The sequence below is a fragment of the Pieris brassicae genome, chromosome 1 (genome assembly GCF_905147105.1).
Source record: "Pieris brassicae chromosome 1, ilPieBrab1.1, whole genome shotgun sequence".
Classification (NCBI taxonomy): domain Eukaryota; kingdom Metazoa; phylum Arthropoda; class Insecta; order Lepidoptera; family Pieridae; genus Pieris; species Pieris brassicae.
Window position 1 is genome coordinate 20,438,131 of NC_059665.1, and position 19,056 is coordinate 20,457,186.

Sequence of the window (19,056 nt, forward strand, 5' to 3'; positions counted from 1 at the left end):
ATAATACTCTTGCTAGAGCTCAAATTTTATGTAATCTATGGGCATCCATCATGCAGTTTACCAACACGAGTCACGACAATGGCCGAATTGTCCGAATAAGATATTTTTTATTGGCTCATAGCTCAAACCTGCCATGTCTTTGGTTTTAAAAATGGCGTATACAAGCTTTTTGTTTGCCGGTTTACACTGTTGAATGAATAGTTTTCAAGATTCTGTGCGTGCTCGAACGACACTTTAACATCGTAATATGAAAAAACAGTACATGTGTAGATACAATATTCTGCACCATGGATTCGTGGACATATTTTCGTAGCGTTATGGTGAATTAGAATGGTGCCTGTGGTTTGTCAAGCTCTCACGTCGTCAGGTTACCCGTATGTAACGTAAATATCATTCTACGGGAGTTTAATATTTCGAATATGTTAGCATCGACAAATACTAGATAATGGAGAGTTCTGAAGACGATGCGGGCACCGCAACAATCGCTTCCCGCCGCGAATCGGCGCGGGAAAAGGATCTCGGACGCCTCGAAGACGTCGATGCAACTAGTAGTATTCAACAAGATACATCTGAACTCAGAACATCGTGTCAAACCCCCGCTATGTCTGAGGATAATTTCGATGGGGACAGCGTTCCTTCGCCATCGACACACGATGTCAACACTAGCACTGAGGCGATATTGGATATGATAGATGAGATCGTTGATGGGCCTGGTGCTCCGAAACGCTTACCTTTATTATTAGATACGGATGCTGAGTGTTCTACCACCAGTTGTGAACAACAGAATCAGCAAGCTTTGGAATCCGCCTCTCCTGAATTAGGTTTTAGCACCAGTTCTATTAGAAGAAATCATAATTCAGACGTTGAAAATGTAGAAAGTGATACAAAGTGTACATCAAAAACGCAAAATGAAGACATTTCCATGCAATCTAATGCCTGTGATAGTGTTAAAAATTCCCACACTGACGATGTAAACATTAACATTAAACATCATAATCCAGAGATCAGTGCAAATTCTAAACATGAGTTAAGTGATAATTCTGAGAGTTTTGCCAGTGATAAATCTTGTTTTAGTGAAGTTTCTGAAACTGATGCAAGAGTAAAATCAAATACTGAATCCGTAGCCTGTGTGTCAACAGAGGTTGGTCATAGTTCATGTACAGAGACGGTAACCGTGTGTACCACTGCTACTGTAACGTCTGTTGCCCCTTTATGTAGTCAAAATATTAGAAGCTCAAATATTAGGAGTATAGAAAGAAATATTGAGTCCCCTAAAAACATAGAGAATCATGTTAACATTTCAGAACTTCAACCGGAGTCTATTACACAAGCTTCAACTAATGTTGAAAGTAGTAATGGTGAACTTGTAGAAAGTGCAAGACACTGTTTACAAAAGGAAGTTGAAAGAACAGAAATTCTGCCTAATTCATGTAGTATATCTGGTGATGATAGACAAAGCTCTCAAATTGAAAGTGAAGGTAATTTAAAGTGTATAAACACAGTTACAAGCCCAAATATAGTATTGGAAGCAAGTATTTGTGAATTAAGTGATAAGGTAGAGAGTTCATCTAATCTTGAAATATTAAGTACTGATCATTCATTGACTGTCCCATTATCACAATCTGTGGATTGTGGAACAAATGATAATCCAATAAAACATGATATTGAAAGAAGTAGTTTAACTGTTAAAAATGCTCCAGTGCTGGAACAAAGTAAAAGATCAGAAACAGAGTCCGCCTCTGCTTCAAATCTAGCTTCTAAAACATCATGTGACAACAATTCTAATAAAGAGTGTGTGCCTGGATCAGGTACTAGAAATACTCAAGTTATAGATAATTTAAAAACCTCACTGAATATTGAAAATATTTCAAAGAATACTTCAAACTCAGAAGGTTATACAAATACTATGGATCCTACAATATCAAAAGCTGGTATCTCACTTGAAAATGTGGAAGATACTATAAAAACTGTAGTAAGCAGTATCCAGCAAGCCACCAGCTCAAAAAGCTTGTCTAGCGCCTTGCCAAGTATTCCCTCAAGCAGTACTAAGACTGAAGGAAGCATGTCAATGGACACAATGGATGATAGACTCAAGTGTGTAACAAGTGAAAAAAGGGACAAAGTTGTTGTTGAAAGTGCCGAGTCCACATCTAGTGACTGTAGTGCAAGTGAAGTGAAATCTTATAGTGCAGAATCAATAACAAGAATCCCATTAAGAAGAAGGTTAGTGCGACCTGCTCTTACACGGCCCGACTCAACGGTGTCCTCCACTGTTGATTCAAGTGTTACTCCTCATACATCTGAACATTCAAGTGAGTGTATTAAGGATGTATCTAGTTCTTCAGATGCTGTAACTACTGTACAGGATAGTGATAATACAGAAGAAATTAGAAGTGTCAGTGAAGTAAGTATTTGCAAAGCAGAAACTTCTACAAGTCCCCAAAAGAAAATTAGACTTATTAGAAGGAAGAATGATCCACAGTTAAATAGTACCCCACTTGAGAGTTCAATGAGAGAAAGAGAAGAATGTGAATCCACATCATCATGCGAAGAGAAATTAGCTGTAACAAGTGAACAAGTACCTTCTGTAAGTGTTTCATCACACATGAAAGAGAATTTAGACTATAAATCTTCTCCAGATATCATTGATAATAGTCATATAGAGAATTCTAATGATAATCCAACCCCTTCGAGTTCTTTAAAGAACCCTGAAGTAAGTAGAGATCCAGATAATAATGAACATGAAAGAGTACCTCCTTTAAAACTACATATACCCAATGAAAATAAATTGATGGAGAATTTGCAATCTCATGAACACTCCAAAGGTGAAAGATCTAGTTATAATATTGAGCAAAAAGAAGAAAGACTTGATGAATCAGAAAGAACTGTACCCAAGTTAACAATCAAAGTTAATAATACTCCATGTGACAAACCAGATTTAAAATCTCCAATACCTAAACTGACCATAAAGCCTCTCAAAGTACCCATTTCAGAAGAAAGTGAAAGAAAATCTGAGGAAAAAGTATTTAAAGCTAATATTACAAAATTAAATATAAAACCCATACTTAAGCCACCTGAAAAAATAAATGAAATTCATAGAAAATCTAGTAGTAGTGAAATATCAGAGTCTGAATACTCAGAAAATGATGACAGTACTAGCACGTCAGACCCACCATCAGCCTCTGAACAAGGGCCATTAGATGTTGTTCCAAAAGTCACTATAAAATTAGGTAAGCCAGGTACCGATTCTGAAGGTAAATTTTACACAGAGTCTAACATTCCAAAACTAACTATAAAAGGTATTCAAAATAGTAATGAAGAAGGTAGAGAATCACCATCAAAATTAAAACTTGTTGTTTGTCAATCTGAAGAAAAACAGATGGAAAAAGTACCAAAATTCACAATTAAATCAGTAAATATATCTGAAAGTCAACCCTTAAGTCCAAAATTAACAATTAAACCATTAAAACCACCTGATGGTCTAAATAGAGATACTACATCCGAAGATAATCCTCCTATCCCCAAACTTATTATTTCAACTGATTCATCTAATTCTGATCAGAGAGATCAAAGCCATGTGCATAAAGTCACTATAAAACCTGTTACTAAGCCTGATCCTGAAGCTTTTAGCAAAACACCAAAAAAAGCAATACTGGAAAATTTTGATAACATACCTGTAATAACAAAATTAAATATTAAACCTGTTATAAAGCCAGATAATAATTTAGAAGTATGTAATAACATAGACGAAAAAGTTCCTATAGTCTCAAAAATAAATATTAAACCTATAATAAAACCAATTGAGGTTGATTTTTCTAAAGAAGATAATATTCCTAAAATAACTAAATTAAACATTAAACCTATTAAAAGTCCTGATGGCAACTCATCTAAAGACACTGATTGTCAAGAAGTTACCGTAGAGGAGACTAAACCTATAATTACAAAGTTAAATATCAAACCAATATTAAAACCCGAAGATGACATTTCTAAGGAATCTGAGAATCATTCATCTGAAAACTCTAGTGATGACAATAATGATAATATTCCTATTGTTACAAAAATTAATATTAAACCCATATGTAGACCAAGTGAATTAGAAGAAACCGAACTATGTAACGCATCAAAAGATGAAAATATCCCAATTGTTCCCAAACTGATTATTAAAGCTCTAGTGAAGCCGGATCAGCCAGGACCTCAATCACCAAAAAAAGAGCGTACTAGTAGTCCAGATTTGCGAAACCAGAATATTCCAGTCGTTACTAAATTGAATATAAAACCTATAGTAAAACCAGATGAAAACCAACTGAAGCTTGAAGATTGTGAAGATGTTAAAAACCCTCCCCTGTTGATGAAAATCAATCGAAAAACTAGGTCGGATTCTGGGAGTGATACACAGTACCATATTGATAAAGGTATGGATCAGTATAATAATATTCATCATAATATACCAATTATATCTAAAATAAATGTTAAACCTAATTTTATAGAGACAAAATCTGTTGGTAAATCATATGAATCTCTAGAGCAAAGTAACTATGCTCAAAATGAAAACCAGCATGATAAGCAAGACTTGGTATTAATAAGCACTCTAGGTCAAGTAAAACCTGCTCCTGTTAGACAAGCAAACCAGCAAGATTTGAAATTAAATCATAAAGGTGACATAGAAAATAATTTTGAAGAAACTGCAAAAAGAGTACCATCAACACTTCTAACTAAGGAACTAAGTGAAGGTAGCATGGATAGTAAAGGTTTCTCAGATAAAAATGATGTTATATTTAATTATCAAATTAGTAACATTCAAAAACCTGTGCAAAAAGAAGAAGAAAAACAATTGAGTCAAAGGCAAAAAACGCAACCTAGCAACACAAACTGTACCCTCCTTAAGAAATTGTTAGAAAATCGCAAATATGACAATAGTAGCTTGAATAGTGACAGTAGCCCTAATACATCAAACTCTATATTGCCTATTCAAACAGGGCATGCCCCATCCAACGACTGTACCAAACATGAAATTATTGATTTATGCAATACAAATGATGATAAAAGAGAGTCTTCACCTGCTCAATTAAAGATCCGATCAATGCAAGATTTGTGTAATGAAGTAAGTGAAAGTGTTACAAAACCTTTAGAAATTAGTATATCTGATAAAATAAACCAATGCTCTGACCAAGATTCACCGAGAATAATATTAAAGATTAATAAGACTGATCACGGTGCTTCTGCTAAAATTATTACTGATGAAATTATTAATAAAAACGAAACTAAAGGTGTTAGTACAACTGAGACTATGATGATGAACAGAAGAAGACCTATTTTACTTGGTAGAAAAAAACAAGAATCAGAATCTGCTAACGTCGCTGAAGGCAAAAAATTGAGAAGCTCTAGAATTGTACAGAGTCCAGAAAAGTCTCCCTTTCCTAAAAAGAACACTGGAAAAAGACCTTCAAACTTGGATTCTTCGACTGGTCCACCATCACCTAAAGAAGCTGAACTTTCAGTTCTTGATTCAAAAAGACTGAAATTAGGACAACTTTTGTCCAGTAAAACATTGACAATCACTCCTGTCGTAGTATCTAAAACAGGTCCGATTACTCCAACAGATTCGTTAGAAATTAGACAAGCGAAAATAAATCATTCCTTATTAAATAACGAAAATTGTTCTAAAAATGGTAGTTCAAAATTACACAATATTCTATCAAACCTACAAGCAAAACAACAGGTTAAAGTCATGCCGTTAAATGATGTTCATTCGGAAAGAAAGCACAGTGAGAGTCCTGAATTCAAATCGAGTGGGACTTCTCTAGATAGTAACCCTAATATTCGGGTGGAAAGTGAACCTGTGAATCAGAACTGTGATGAGATCAGAGACACTTTATTTCAAGAAAGCGCTGAATTGCGAGATTATAACATAACACCTGATCCATTATCTCAGGATCCACTTGAAGTCGGTACTTTGAAAGGCTCTCCAGAGATTACTGCTGAGGATGCTCAAAAGATCCCATCAATCGTAGAAATGACACCTCAACCTAAGAAACGTGGCCGTCCAAGAAAATTGCCTGTCTCAGAAGGAGCGAAACCTTTAGTTCTACCAACGCCAGCACTCGAGGAGAGGCCCCAGCGATCATTACGCCTATCAAGGTACTTAATGGTTTATAACATTATTACCCTCTTATTCGTAAATATAACTACAGGCCTTAAATAACTGCTTTGGTTCTTATCACTGTCGTGTTATTCGGGCTTCTATTGATTTTAAATATGATATGATATTCTTAAACTTTATCAAGTAACAGTTTCCAACCAAGATTTTATGCATTCTAACTAACATTAACACACCTAATAATGAGAAACTGTGATTTCAGAGATCGACCAGTGCTCATCGTGAAACCGAGAGGCAGAGGCCGCGGGCGGGGTCGTCGGATGGATCCCGAGCAGACACCGTCGCAAGAAGTTGGTGCAGTGGATGCCGCTAATAAATTCTTTGATGAAAAAACAGAGGAGATCGATCCGACCAGTTCTCGGATAAAGCTCCCACGGATGACGGAAGCGTTGGACAAAATGCCTTCCACGTGTGCCACCCCGCTGACGAGCAGACGAAGAACTTCATCGTCGTCCACGAGCGATATGCCCTTCTACAACACGGACACTCCAGAGTTCAAGATGGTGGACACGTCTCTGCTGCGGATGGAGGATCCCTTCGCGAAGTCCCCGGAGATGTTGGGACGAGGAGGACGCGGCGGGCGTGGCAGCCGAGGGCGGGGAAGGGCCTCTCCTAGGACTCCCCGGGGTAGGGGCAGGGGCCGGGGAGGCGGAAGAGGCGCCATGTATATGAAGGTATGGATATTTATAAACTATCAGGTTTTCTCTTATACATAATTTAAAATTCTTAAAACCACAGTATAATGAATATAATATACTACCGGCATCGCGTTTTCTATCAAGGTATCTGTAAATTATAAATAACATAAAATGTATGAAAATAAATTGCTATTATAAAGATAATTAGCACATGGCTTCAAATTAACGTTTATACGCTAGGGTTGGTATAGTTATCTATATCAACGCTAATATATAATATAAAAGCATTCTTCCTTGTAAAAAAAATATTTCGGTTAGGCGCTGAAGTCTGTGATGGACGCCCAATCGCTATTACGATCCTGACTTCAATATTTTAGAACCCAAGCTCAACTAATCGAAAATGCATGCATTCGCTATAGAAAGTTACCGAGTGATCTACGCTGATCACAATCATATTATTTAATTTATACTTTAATAATTTAAAGATTCCCAATCCCATTTATCTGAACATCGTAATTAGTTTATAACTTACTATAATATTTTATCTATTTAACGAATACCCTTAAACATATGCTTCCTGTAAGAAAATCTTTTAAACTATCATATGACTTCGCATATATTCTGTATTTTTTACAACAACAGCAAGGAATATAATTTGGTGTATTTTATTATATTTTTAAGGAAACTATGGGTATATATGGACGAGTCTGTGGTCCGGCTACAACCACTGTGCAACTCTTTGAGGAGGAAACTTGCATGATGGATGACAATGCCACCCCTGCTAAGTGAGTAAATATAAAATAATGATTATGAATAGTTTAGCTAAGATTGAACGGATTTTAATCGCTTTAATCTTAAATATTTGTATGAAAAAAAAACCCCTCAGTTACACGCAATATTAAGCTTTCATAAAATTAACTTTCAGTCTTGGTACTGTGTCTCTTTTCACCAAAGCTAAACAACAGTTCGATAGTCACAGATACCAACACCAGCACTCGAGAAGAGGCCCCATTTCGATAGATAGATGTTGTTGTTAAAGTTGCATTTAAATTTAATATCTTTTCGTTTCAGGCCCTCACATTTACTCGACGAAGACTCTCAGAGCTCAGTGAAGAGCTCAACAAACGAAAGCAGCAAAGCAAAGAAGTCCAAGTTTGCTGATCTTTTTGACAGGTATGTATTTTTGAGTCTTGTATCGTGATGTATGTAGTGTAGACCATATTTGAGTATTCGTGAATAAATTGTTGAGGAGTAATGCTTTTAGCAACAATGACTAAAATTTAATAGTAACGATCGATTTTCGTAAGAGCTTAAAGCTTAGATTATTATTTTTATTAGATATTATTAAGAAAAACACTTTGCGTGGTCACGGTGACCTCGCACGCTGAAAATCACGCAATCATTAATAATAATACATAGCTTCAATCCGTTCAAAAAGTGTTTTTCTTAATGTGTAAAAGCTATGTTAACAAAAGACAATACTATTAGATATTATTATTAGATTTTTCTAAATTATTTAAATAATGTATGATTTTCTTTTCAGCAATAAAGTTTGGTCGGCGTCAGATGTCAAAGAGTACACCTGGCCGCCACCTGAAAACAGAGATGCGTCAGAGCACCAGGTAAGCTTCGATTTTTTTTAGTAATATTAATGTAATATGATTTGAATAAAAATTTGATTCTATAATAGTTTACTTTTTCTGTTTGGTAGCTTAAAGAACTGTTTTCATATTGACAATTTTTGACAAACATATATTTAGATTCAAACAGCTTGTTGTAATATAATATTAAATGTTTACAGGTAATGATGATTCAAGAGCAAGTAGCCATGTTCCTTGGAGTGAAGAGTTTCAAGCGACGTTATCCGGAGTTGAAACGACGCGCCATTTCCGCTGCAGAAAGGGATTATGTGCTCAGCAAAGGGATTGTTACTGAGGCCCTCTGCGACTTAGGTAAGTCAGGTCACCCTCTCATGGGCCGTGCCTTCTAAAAAAATGTTGTCTTGCCGGTAATCGAAGTCCTAGACCTACATAGTCCCTGAGGAATAAGTTCAAAACTTTTGAGACGCTCCTGCTATTTAATCTAAGTAACATTATATAATATATGATATGTGTCTTTTTCGTTTCGTTTAATGAAGGAAACACTGTTGTTTATAAATAATTGATATATACAGGAACATTCTTGAATCATATTGCTTAAAATCATTTCATATTAGAATATAATTATATATAAATAATAATAAATTTCCTTTAGGAATAACGGCGGTAGATGCAAGCGAAGTGCTCGACATAATGCTGTCGGACTACCCTCACAAATACGAAGAATACAGATCATATCAGCGAGAGAAGCAGCTGTCCGATCCTACTCCGGAGCCAGTGGCCAAAGAATCTAGAGAGATCAGGATGGACAGGGCCAGTGATAAACCGGAACCACCAAAAGTCGACCCGGAGAAAACTAGACTGGTATGTGAAACAATAAGTATTTAAAAATTTTATTTGCTGATAATAATTCTATAATTTATGCAATAAGTCAGATAAGTTCTTGTGATGCAAATCTCATTAAAATAAGTCCAATGTATTCGTATTGTTATATATAAGAGTATTTTTTTTTATAAAAGTTCAGCTATAGGGATTTAAAAATAAGATACTGTACTGTGATACTGGCTGAATGCTCGACGCATATGACACGCTAAAATCACCAATTAAATTAATTCACCAATAAAACAATTATTATATTCAACAATAATATTAACATTATTCTATTAAATACTAAAATTAATGTTTTATAGATTATGGCCGCAGCCGCTATCGCATCAGCGAGTGAATGGAACAGTCGTATGAACGCGTTGAGGCGACCGGCCTGCGTGGACCTTCAGAGTCTCACCATACAACGGCGAAGGGCACCAACGCCCTCCAATCCCCAAATAAGGGTTACGCCGCCTCATGGTTTTTACCCCCACGCGTTGTTGCCCGGACAGTATCAACATACCTACAGGGCCTATACGTCGGAGCAACTGCGGTAAGACTTTTTTTATTATACGAGTTAATATCTTAACTAGTAAAAATATTTTCTTTAATATAATATTATTTTGTGCATGTGTGGATGCACACATTGATAGCCGTGTTACAGATGTCGTTAAGTGCAGATTACTACAAAAATAGAGATAAAAAATCAATGTCTCTTCCTTTTTAGGTTAGGCCTCTGTATATGTTTCATGATTGTCAATCGAATATATAAGTAGATGAGGCCTTCTGTGCCTGACAAGCGCCTTCGACTTTTTGGATCTAAGGCAAGCCGGTTTCCTCACGATGTTTTCCTTCACCGTTCGAGCGAATGTTATATGCGCACATAGAGAGTACATTGGTGCACAGCCCGGGATCGAACCTATGAGAGTGGCACGTTGGATCCACTAGGCCAAAACTGTTGCAAAAGACATTTTTTTTACTCAATAGGGCAATGATATTTAGAAAGAAAACTTGGACAGTCAAGTTGAAAATTATATGTGAGAGAGATTGACTTGAAATTATTTTAGTTTTTTTTTTTAATTTTCTATTCACTAAGACATCAATTTAGCCTTAACTACGGCAATAAGTAGTTTAAATTTGACCCAATTTACTAATAAATGTTTCGCATATGGACGTGTCCAATAAAACTACTGACCGTCAAGGGGAAGACACACTGTTCATAAGCTCTGAACACTTACCACTGTTTAACAGTAACATGCACTAACACTTATTCAAAGGTTTTTTTACTTTTGTTTATTTTCACAAGGGATTCACAAACATATTGTCAAGAAGTTGAAAAGCCTTGACATTTATCTCTAAAACAAAAATAATAGGGGGATGTCTTTAGCAGTAGTTCGGAAAAGTTTTAACTAAAGCATACATGTCTCTTTTCATCACAACGAAAACACATTTTGATAGAGAGAGACGTACGAGTGTACTTTAGTTAAAAGAGTGTAATTAGGTCGTCTTTAATGTCGCTCTTATAACACAGTAGAACCCTATCAGTTGAGGAGCAATGAGTTTCAGAAGAATATATTATATACGTGAATGGTATTTGACCATTATTTTAATGGCTACTCACTAAGATAATTATTTTTAATGTAAATACTCATAAATATCATATGACATGTATATAAATGTAAACAAAAATAGGTTTTAGTCATATGGTCTTTTTTTTTAAATTTGAAGATTATAAATTTCGCCATACATAAAAAGGCTGACCCTCGTAATGGTTTACTGATGTTTTAATGATTATCAGGAATAATATTTAACATATATGGTTACGATCGGTTTCCAGCTATTTCCCGCTGAACACAGTGGTGGCGGCCGCTCCCGCGCCTCCTTCACCCCAGGTGTCCAGCTCTGAGTCGGAGCCGGACTGGTCCCATGCCTCTTCTTCCGACAGCGAAGACACGCATAGGATGCATAAGGTACGTATGATAAAACTGAAGCTATATCATGTTAAATATAGCTTTGTATTTTTTATTGTTTAGATAACATTCAAATCAGTATATAATTATGTTTGCTTGTATATAAAAGCCATTTTTCTAACACACATTGAGAGTAGAACATGTTTTTAATCAAGTAAATATACTTGTAATAATCATAAAATATATAATTACAGCGTAAAAAACTAACAAAGGTGAAGCGCAGCAGCGAAACAGAAGTGAATCCTCCCCGAGTGGAGGAACCGGAAGTGGACACATGTCGCACGTGCAAGCTGCGACTGGAAGCCAATAGGAAGACCACACATGAGCGTTTCCTTGTATGCGCCACTTGCAATGCTAAACGTGAGTTTAGGTTCATTATTACATACATTTTTTTAAGTTTTTATTACTGTATACACCAAATTGCTACTCTAGTAGTATTGTCTTTTGTTCAAATAGCTTTTACACATTAAGAAAAACACTTTTTGGTCTGAGTCTCTGGTTTTTGTATCTGTTTCGTGATCATTTCTTAAAGGCCCACCTCGGGAACCTTTTGTGACACACGCCTTCGACTCTTTGTGTCTAGGGCATGCCGGTTTTTGCACGATATTTTCCTACACCGCACATAGATAGTCCATTTCACAGCAGGTAATCGAGCGTACGACCCCAGAGATGCATTCGCGTTAAAACAAACTAGCCCTACACTGCTACTGTATATTTATGTATATTAGCTTCTTTATAATAATAATCTTTATTAGAACCAATCAGTTTTACATCGAACCCAAGCTCCATCCATATTGAGTACTGCTTATAAATAATACATAAAGTAGTAGGCGTACAAAAAACATACAGGTTCACTTATTAGTAACCTAATTTGTTAAGAGACATTTAAAAAAGAACTAGGAATGTACAAAATTTACTTTAAATGAAACGAGTTATTATTCGTGTCTATTTTATTGGAATTTTCTAACATTGAAAGAAAATAATTTTTTAAACCGAGTTACAGCTATTTTTATTATTATAAACTTATAATTAGTATTGTCTTTTGTTAACATAGTTTTTACACATTGAGAAAACACTTTTTAACGGATTGAAGCTATGTATTATTATTATAAACTTATAATTATTTACACAAAAAAAATTGTGTGTGTGTGGTCGCGGTCACTATTGTAACATTTGTCTGATACTGGACCGTGTCACGTGGTAATAAAAACACTTTTTAACGGATTGAAGCTATGTATTATTATTATAAACTTATAATTATTTACACAAAAAAATTGTGTGTGTGTGGTCGCGGTCACTATTCTAACATTTGTCTGATACTGGACCGTGTCACGTGGTAATAAAAACACTTTTTAACGGATTGAAGCTATGTATTATTATTATAAACTTATAATTATTTACACAAAAAAAATTGTGTGTGTGTGGTCGCGGTCACTATTGTAACATTTGTCTGATACTGGACCGTGTCACGTGGTAATAAAAACACTTTTTAACGGATTGAAGCTATGTATTATTATTATAAACTTATAATTATTTACACAAAAAAATTGTGTGTGTGTGGTCGCGGTCACTATTCTAACATTTGTCTGATACTGGACCGTGTCACGTGGTAATAAAAACACTTTTTAACGGATTGAAGCTATGTATTATTATTATAAACTTATAATTATTTACACAAAAAAATTGTGTGTGTGTGGTCACGGTCACTATTCTAACATTTGTCTGATACTGGACCGTGTCACGTGATAATAAATAAAAAACAAAAGCAAACAATATCTCCAGTACACCCGGGCTGCGTGGACCTCCCCCCGGACACGATCCGCAAATGCCGCGAGTACGCGTGGCAGTGCGCCGAGTGCAAGACATGCTGCTCGTGCTCCAGACCCGCAGACGCCAAGATGATGTTCTGCGACCTCTGCGACAGAGGGCACCACCTCTACTGCTTGGGACTGCAGCGGGTGCCTGATGGTAAGGAACATTGGTTTTTTGTTCATCTCTTAGACTCTCGAAATCTAAAGATATTAAACTGATTTTAAAAATGATTTTGTCTATATAAAGCTCTAAGTGTCGTAAATCAAATAATCTATATTTCAATAAAATTAAAGATTGCTGTTAGAAATATGTTTTTGGTTTTGATTTGTAATTTATTGTTTGCGTTAACATAGCTTTCCTAAAGTATTACGTAATCACTATAATTTATAAGTCTTTAATTTTCTTTTGTTTTACACATATTACCCACACATTGTCTATGCTTGAACACGAAATGCATTTTCGAGGATTCCTACAAAAAATTAAGACGTTTATATACTATTATTTTTGAGAGCTTTGCTTGCTTTTGCTGACAAGAGAAGGGGGGGGGGGGTGATATATTGCAGTAAATCTGCTTACATTATACTTGAACGGCCCCTTATACTCAAGTGAAGTGGATATGTAGAAAATTTACTAAGTAAAATGCGCTTAGATTTTAGATTATATGCATAATTATTCTTGTATAACCCGCAAGTCTTATATTTCGACCATGTCTTTTAATACTGAAGATATTATAAGACGGATCTATTTATAACATTCCTATTTGACTTAGTTAAAAAATATAGTTATTTTATATGAAACAAATACTATTTAAACTATATTATTTCTACTTTTCATACATACCTATTTATTTATATCATGATTTGTAGGTCGATGGCACTGCGCAGAATGCGCAATTTGTAAATCCTGCGGCGGGCGTTCTCCCAGCGGGCCTTCGGCGCCAGGGTCAGACCCCGCCTCCGGGCCCCAGGGCTCATTGACAGAGCCGGGAGGGCCCCACTGGCACCACCAGACACGGCGGGGCCCTGGTGGACATAAGGTCTACTCGCATTCGCTCTGCACTCCCTGTGCCAGGTCAGTATCTCCATGATTCACTTAATTAATCTGTGGATATTGTTTCGTAAAACAAAACAGTTAAAACGGGATCCTAATACGTTGGTTTAAATTAATAAGGTTAGGAGAATTTCTACGTTTAGCTTTAGAATTTAAAGATTTTAATTCCTGATAGTTATTCTATTTGACGTGATAAATTCTGCGGTTAACTTAAAGAGGATTTTTTACTTATACATGGATTGAGAAATATGTTTCATTGTATTTACATAACAAAAATAATTTCAAATAAAGTTTTGAATACAGATTTTTAGGAAAGGATTTTTTTAGTTTTTTTCTTGTAATGTGAAAGCGATTTTATATTTTAAAATATATTTGTAGAATAATACGTTTAACGATTTCAATTATTAAAAAAAAATTACAAAAAAAAAACAATTATTACAACATATGCTAATTTTGTTGCATTATTCAAATTTTAATAATATTTATATTAGAAGTTAATTTATTTTATATTTACGGAATTTAACCTTAATTGAGTTTTAAAAATTTAAATATTTACAAAATCAAGGAAAAAGATTTTATCATGTAGTTTACCTTATTCCTTAGTAAATCCTTGTATAGATATCTAAATGAAAGTCAACTTTTACCGGATTAAAATACGTTTATTTGTGTATTAAACTGTCCCAAAGCAGCATTGAGTCCAAACAATTGTAAGACGATAAATAAACGCAATTTATTCCGGTATCCGATTATTCTCGCGAAATTAATTATATCTTTGACCACTTGAAATGAGCACAATTCTAAAAGACCTATACGACTTTAACAAAAATTTTACATATTTAATAAAAATTTCATAGAATTTCGCTGAATTTAAGTTTTAAATGGCGTATATTAAATGATTATTTAAAATTGTTTTCAAGTAAAACCAAGAGGGGAAAAGCCAACCCATAGTGTTACCGAAGTTACGAGGAACGATGTAAAAAGTATATAATTTTGTTTAAATCGAAATGATTTATGTGTTAACTGGTCTGGTAGTCATTGTGTCATCTCATTGTTTGGTGTCGACTAACACGAGGGCCTAGTGTGAGTTGACGTTTCACGTTTGTTAATAACTTATGTTAATAGGGTCAAAACAAATAGACAAAACTATTTTCATACAAACGCGATACTTTTGTTTAGTCTCCAATAACTGTAAAGTATCCGATTTCACGTATACGCACAGATAAGCATAATTACTAATATACTTAAAATTGAAAAAATATTCAATTTAATCAGTAGTAGTGTATAAAAACAACGGCTTTGCTATGGAACGACAAAAATTGTACAAACAAGACATGAAATCGGATATATTGGCTGGCTCATTACTCGTCGACTCGCACTAGATATATTTTTTCACTTTCGACATTCGCTTTACTTTCGTAGCATTGACCCCGCATTTTCGGAAACGTTTGAGCACAGTCCTACGCCGTTCTGATTCTACTAAATAATGCCTTTACCACCGTCTATATTTTTCTCTAACGAAAGGTTATAAAAATTATTTGCAACAAAATACATATTTGACATGTTCGAGTAGTATCTGCACTTGATACCTTTCGTTAAAGATAAATCAGTTATTTGTTTTTAGTAGTAATTATTTGGTAGAATAAGACTTGACCATAAGTTTGCATGTTACTCATCTGGAATTTGTCTCATATTTTCGTTATTGATTTATTCGATAAGACTTGGCTGGCTATTTGAGTAATTAACTGTGATACAATTTAGAATCTTTAACAGCCTTAAACTTATGCGGTACTGGTTCATTGAAGATTCTTTGAAGAAATTATAAACGAAAGTTTTATTTATTATAATTAGTTTTTTTTATGTAATGGAAATAATTATTATACATATGTTTAGATATCACAATGTCGATTAGACAAATTCGGGTATAAGTTAAATATTTACTCTTTTCTAGTTTTTTTTTTTACATTTATTACTTATCCTTAGGGAAAACTCAAAATTTTAGGTTTCGTACATCAATTGGCCCCGATTCGACAACTAGGATCATCTTCAGTGTTCACTAACACGGGCGTTCATCATATCCATAATGCTAACTAACATCACTTTGTTACTTTCCTATCCACTCCTGATTAATTAAGTTATCTTTTTATTTCCCATATAAACTGCACCATGCAACCGGAGTGACCGCATAATTTAAAAAAAACATATTCCTTTCTTATCTATATTTATTTTAAAGGTGTTTCTGGTTTCTGAATTTTATTTGCAAAAATTTGAGATGGTTTTACCTAGCACCTCTAACTTCAATTCATAAGCACGACATTCTTCGCTATCACCTAACGCTTCGTCAAATTACAACAAACGAAGGAAAGTAACAAAGTGTGTGCGCGCGTATACTAATGGCGTGTTTTTGTTCCGGTGTTGCGTGCGTGTGGTCCGTATTGTGCGTGCACGTATACGTTATAGAGCGTACCGCATTGGGCGCTACTGCCCGCTCTGTGAGCGCTCCTTCATCGGGCCCAAGGGGACCATGCAGCTCGTCATTTGTAAGCTCTGCGATAGGCAACTGCATCAAGGTACGACACCGAAACTAGACCGCATACGCTTTATACCACCTCACCTCGCTGTAACCATTGCTTGAACGACAAAGGCTCGTCCAAACTGAGAGTTTGATTTCGATAGCTCTCACTTTTGATGGCGATTTCCCTAACTTGTGCTCGATCTGGTGACTGTTTGTCCAGTACCCCCCTTAATACTAACGGTTGTCGCACGTTACATGAATAATAATCCCAATAAAGAGACTGAATGCAATCAAGATGCCTGAAACTAACAAAAGAACGACGGATTCAATTTATATTTTAAAAAAAAATTGTATTCGTCCGTTTGATGCCTTGTGCATGTGCAAGTTGATACGAGCTTGTTAACCAATATTCGCTTTTTATGTATCGCTCTCATAATTTCCATTAACATTTCACTCGAGCGTAAAAGAGCATTGAAAGAATTGTGAAAATCCTGATAAATAGGAGCTTCAACGTTAATGTTAGTTGTGTTTAGACAAGTGTCAGTTAAAGCATGATTACTATAAAAGTCTGCCTCGTGCATAGGCGAAGCTAAAAACTGAAAGCGATTTAATCAAATAGATAGCGGTTTGTGTGTGTTTTGCGTGTGTTTATTGGCAGTGTATTCGTTCACTTTACCTTGCAGATATCAGGCTTTATGACGGTAAGACCGAATTAATTATAAATGAAAATATCTGCAAGGTACCCGTGAATATTGCACTGCCATAGCTAGATATAAATGTTGTGCGTTGGTCGTAGATTGCGTTAAGCAAACGGTGTCGAGCCTAAACGTGTTGGACTACACGTGCGGCGATTGTCGTCGCGGTGGAATCACTTCACGCGCCGCCGCCGTGCGCCTCGCGCCGCGCACCATCGCCACTCTCTTCATGGCCAAGCGCCGCTTCAACAAGTACGCCCATCGGCAGTACATGGAGAAGTGCAAAGGCCAGAGCAAGGACGCCTGCCCCGACAGGAACGAGGACGACTCCGACAACGATTTAGGCGATACCCTCCCCGACGACGGCGACTGAACGGACGCTAAGTGACTTCAGTGCGCCGGTGTATAGACAGTGTATTATAGTGACGTAGTATCTTATTCGCTTCGGTAATACGGTTGTAAGTTGCATAAATCTGATTATACTTTTATTAATAGCGCCGTAGGGCGAGTAATCGTAACGTTAGCGGTAGTGAAAGGTCACTAACATATATGTACAGTAATTTAATACTAACTTCACTATGGGTAGCTGGGCAATCATACTATTTTTAATATTAATAGTTTTCTAATGTTCGCTGCAAGTGTATCTCTTAGCGGATGAGATTGTGTGCCGTTATTTTGTTATGAACCGAATAAGTGTAACCTTTCCGCGAACGCGTCTGTAAAAATCTGCCTTTACGCATTTGTTGTCGAATCGAAATACAAAATGGTGGACGAGACAGTGCGCAGTGAGTATTTTTTCAACGTTTCTTTTCATCATTAAGGTATTTATTTTAGTTATACATTGTGGATACATCTGTATACAATCATTTAGCCGAGAAAATAATTATAAGTTGGCCGCTATTATTAGTTACTGTGATTTACGGAATTTATTATTTTTTAATTGATTTTGAAATTGATCCCACTCATTACTCAGTTAAGTTTTATAAAAGAACAGAACGCTGTTATGAAAGTATATAGACTTTAACGTAGTTTCTTTGTTTAGATTAATAGGGGTGAGTAATTATAGTTTTTTCGTACAGTGTCGATTTTTATTTTAAGCTTAGCGTATCGTTCCAATGTAAAGCACTCTCAGAGACAAATATTAGCATAAGATAAAGTGCTGACGGTCGAAATATATTATTTGTTAGATTTTGTGTTTGTTTAGTACGAACACGGTGAATTTCGAGATCTGTTTAACTTTTTGGTTTAGTGAGCACTTTGTCTCGCTTACAAGTACAAAACATAGGCTTACTTTCCGAGCCCTGTATCAGACACATCAGATTTTATTTATCGCGTTCAGGGCGCGGCTTCAACGCACTGATCGAAATATACGTAAGGTCATTCTCCTGTACTTATGTCCCTTAGCTGTCGCTGAATCTGCTGCGTGAAATCCTCCCAATGTATTATACTTTGTATTAGATTCATAGATCAGATAACTAATACAGATAAGCGTAATTGTATAATGTTTAGTTATAGTTGCTTTCGTTATTAATCAATATTTTAGTATCAAAAATCAGAATCATGTAATTTTTATACGACATGAATCGTCCGGCGAATGCCGTTTGTATTTGCTTTGAACAGAATTAAGACTTACTTGTAAGAGAAATAATTAAAGTTTATGTCTACTTAATGCAAGTGTAAACGTTCTAGAAATCTCGCACTGTTCGGTCAATTTTGTAAAAAAATAAAGTAAATTTTAATTTGAAATTTGTTTTATT

At 35.5% G+C, this 19,056-nt stretch overlaps 1 protein-coding gene across 5 annotated transcripts; it reads left to right on the forward strand.

Moving 5' to 3' along the window:
• The first annotated feature begins 59 nt into the window (after nucleotides 1–59).
• LOC123713338 lies at nucleotides 60–19,039 on the forward strand. 5 transcript variants are annotated; one of them, XM_045666948.1, is made up of 14 exons: nucleotides 60–6,138; nucleotides 6,360–6,831; nucleotides 7,477–7,580; nucleotides 7,867–7,968; nucleotides 8,339–8,417; nucleotides 8,597–8,747; nucleotides 9,049–9,257; nucleotides 9,584–9,813; nucleotides 11,098–11,230; nucleotides 11,425–11,590; nucleotides 13,013–13,198; nucleotides 13,909–14,113; nucleotides 16,550–16,659; nucleotides 17,401–19,039. In XM_045666948.1, exons 1-14 carry the CDS (start codon nucleotides 446–448, stop codon nucleotides 17,670–17,672), a joined length of 8,112 nt encoding a protein of 2,703 aa, XP_045522904.1. In that variant the 5' UTR covers nucleotides 60–445; the 3' UTR covers nucleotides 17,673–19,039. The 5 variants fall into 5 exon arrangements, with proteins under 5 accessions (XP_045522904.1, XP_045522911.1, XP_045522924.1 ...); XM_045666955.1 differs by lacking the exon at nucleotides 16,550–16,659 and adding an exon at nucleotides 15,010–15,072 and having other exon boundaries at nucleotides 17,401–17,512; XM_045666968.1 differs by lacking the exon at nucleotides 16,550–16,659 and adding an exon at nucleotides 15,010–15,065 and having other exon boundaries at nucleotides 17,401–17,457.
• Nucleotides 19,040–19,056: the final 17 nt, after the last annotated feature.

What these genes read in the sequence shown, in the direction of transcription:
- LOC123713338 (XM_045666948.1), top strand. Translation starts at nt 446, where the DNA reads ATGGAGAGTTCTGAAGACGATGCGGGCACCGCAACAATCGCTTCCCGC. An exon ending in GAGGCGCCATGTATATGAAG is followed by an intron (nt 6,832 to 7,476) that starts GTATGGATATTT and finishes TATATTTTTAAG; the next exon opens with GAAACTATGGGTATATATGG. An exon ending in ACTGCAGCGGGTGCCTGATG is followed by an intron (nt 13,199 to 13,908) that starts GTAAGGAACATT and finishes CATGATTTGTAG; the next exon opens with GTCGATGGCACTGCGCAGAA.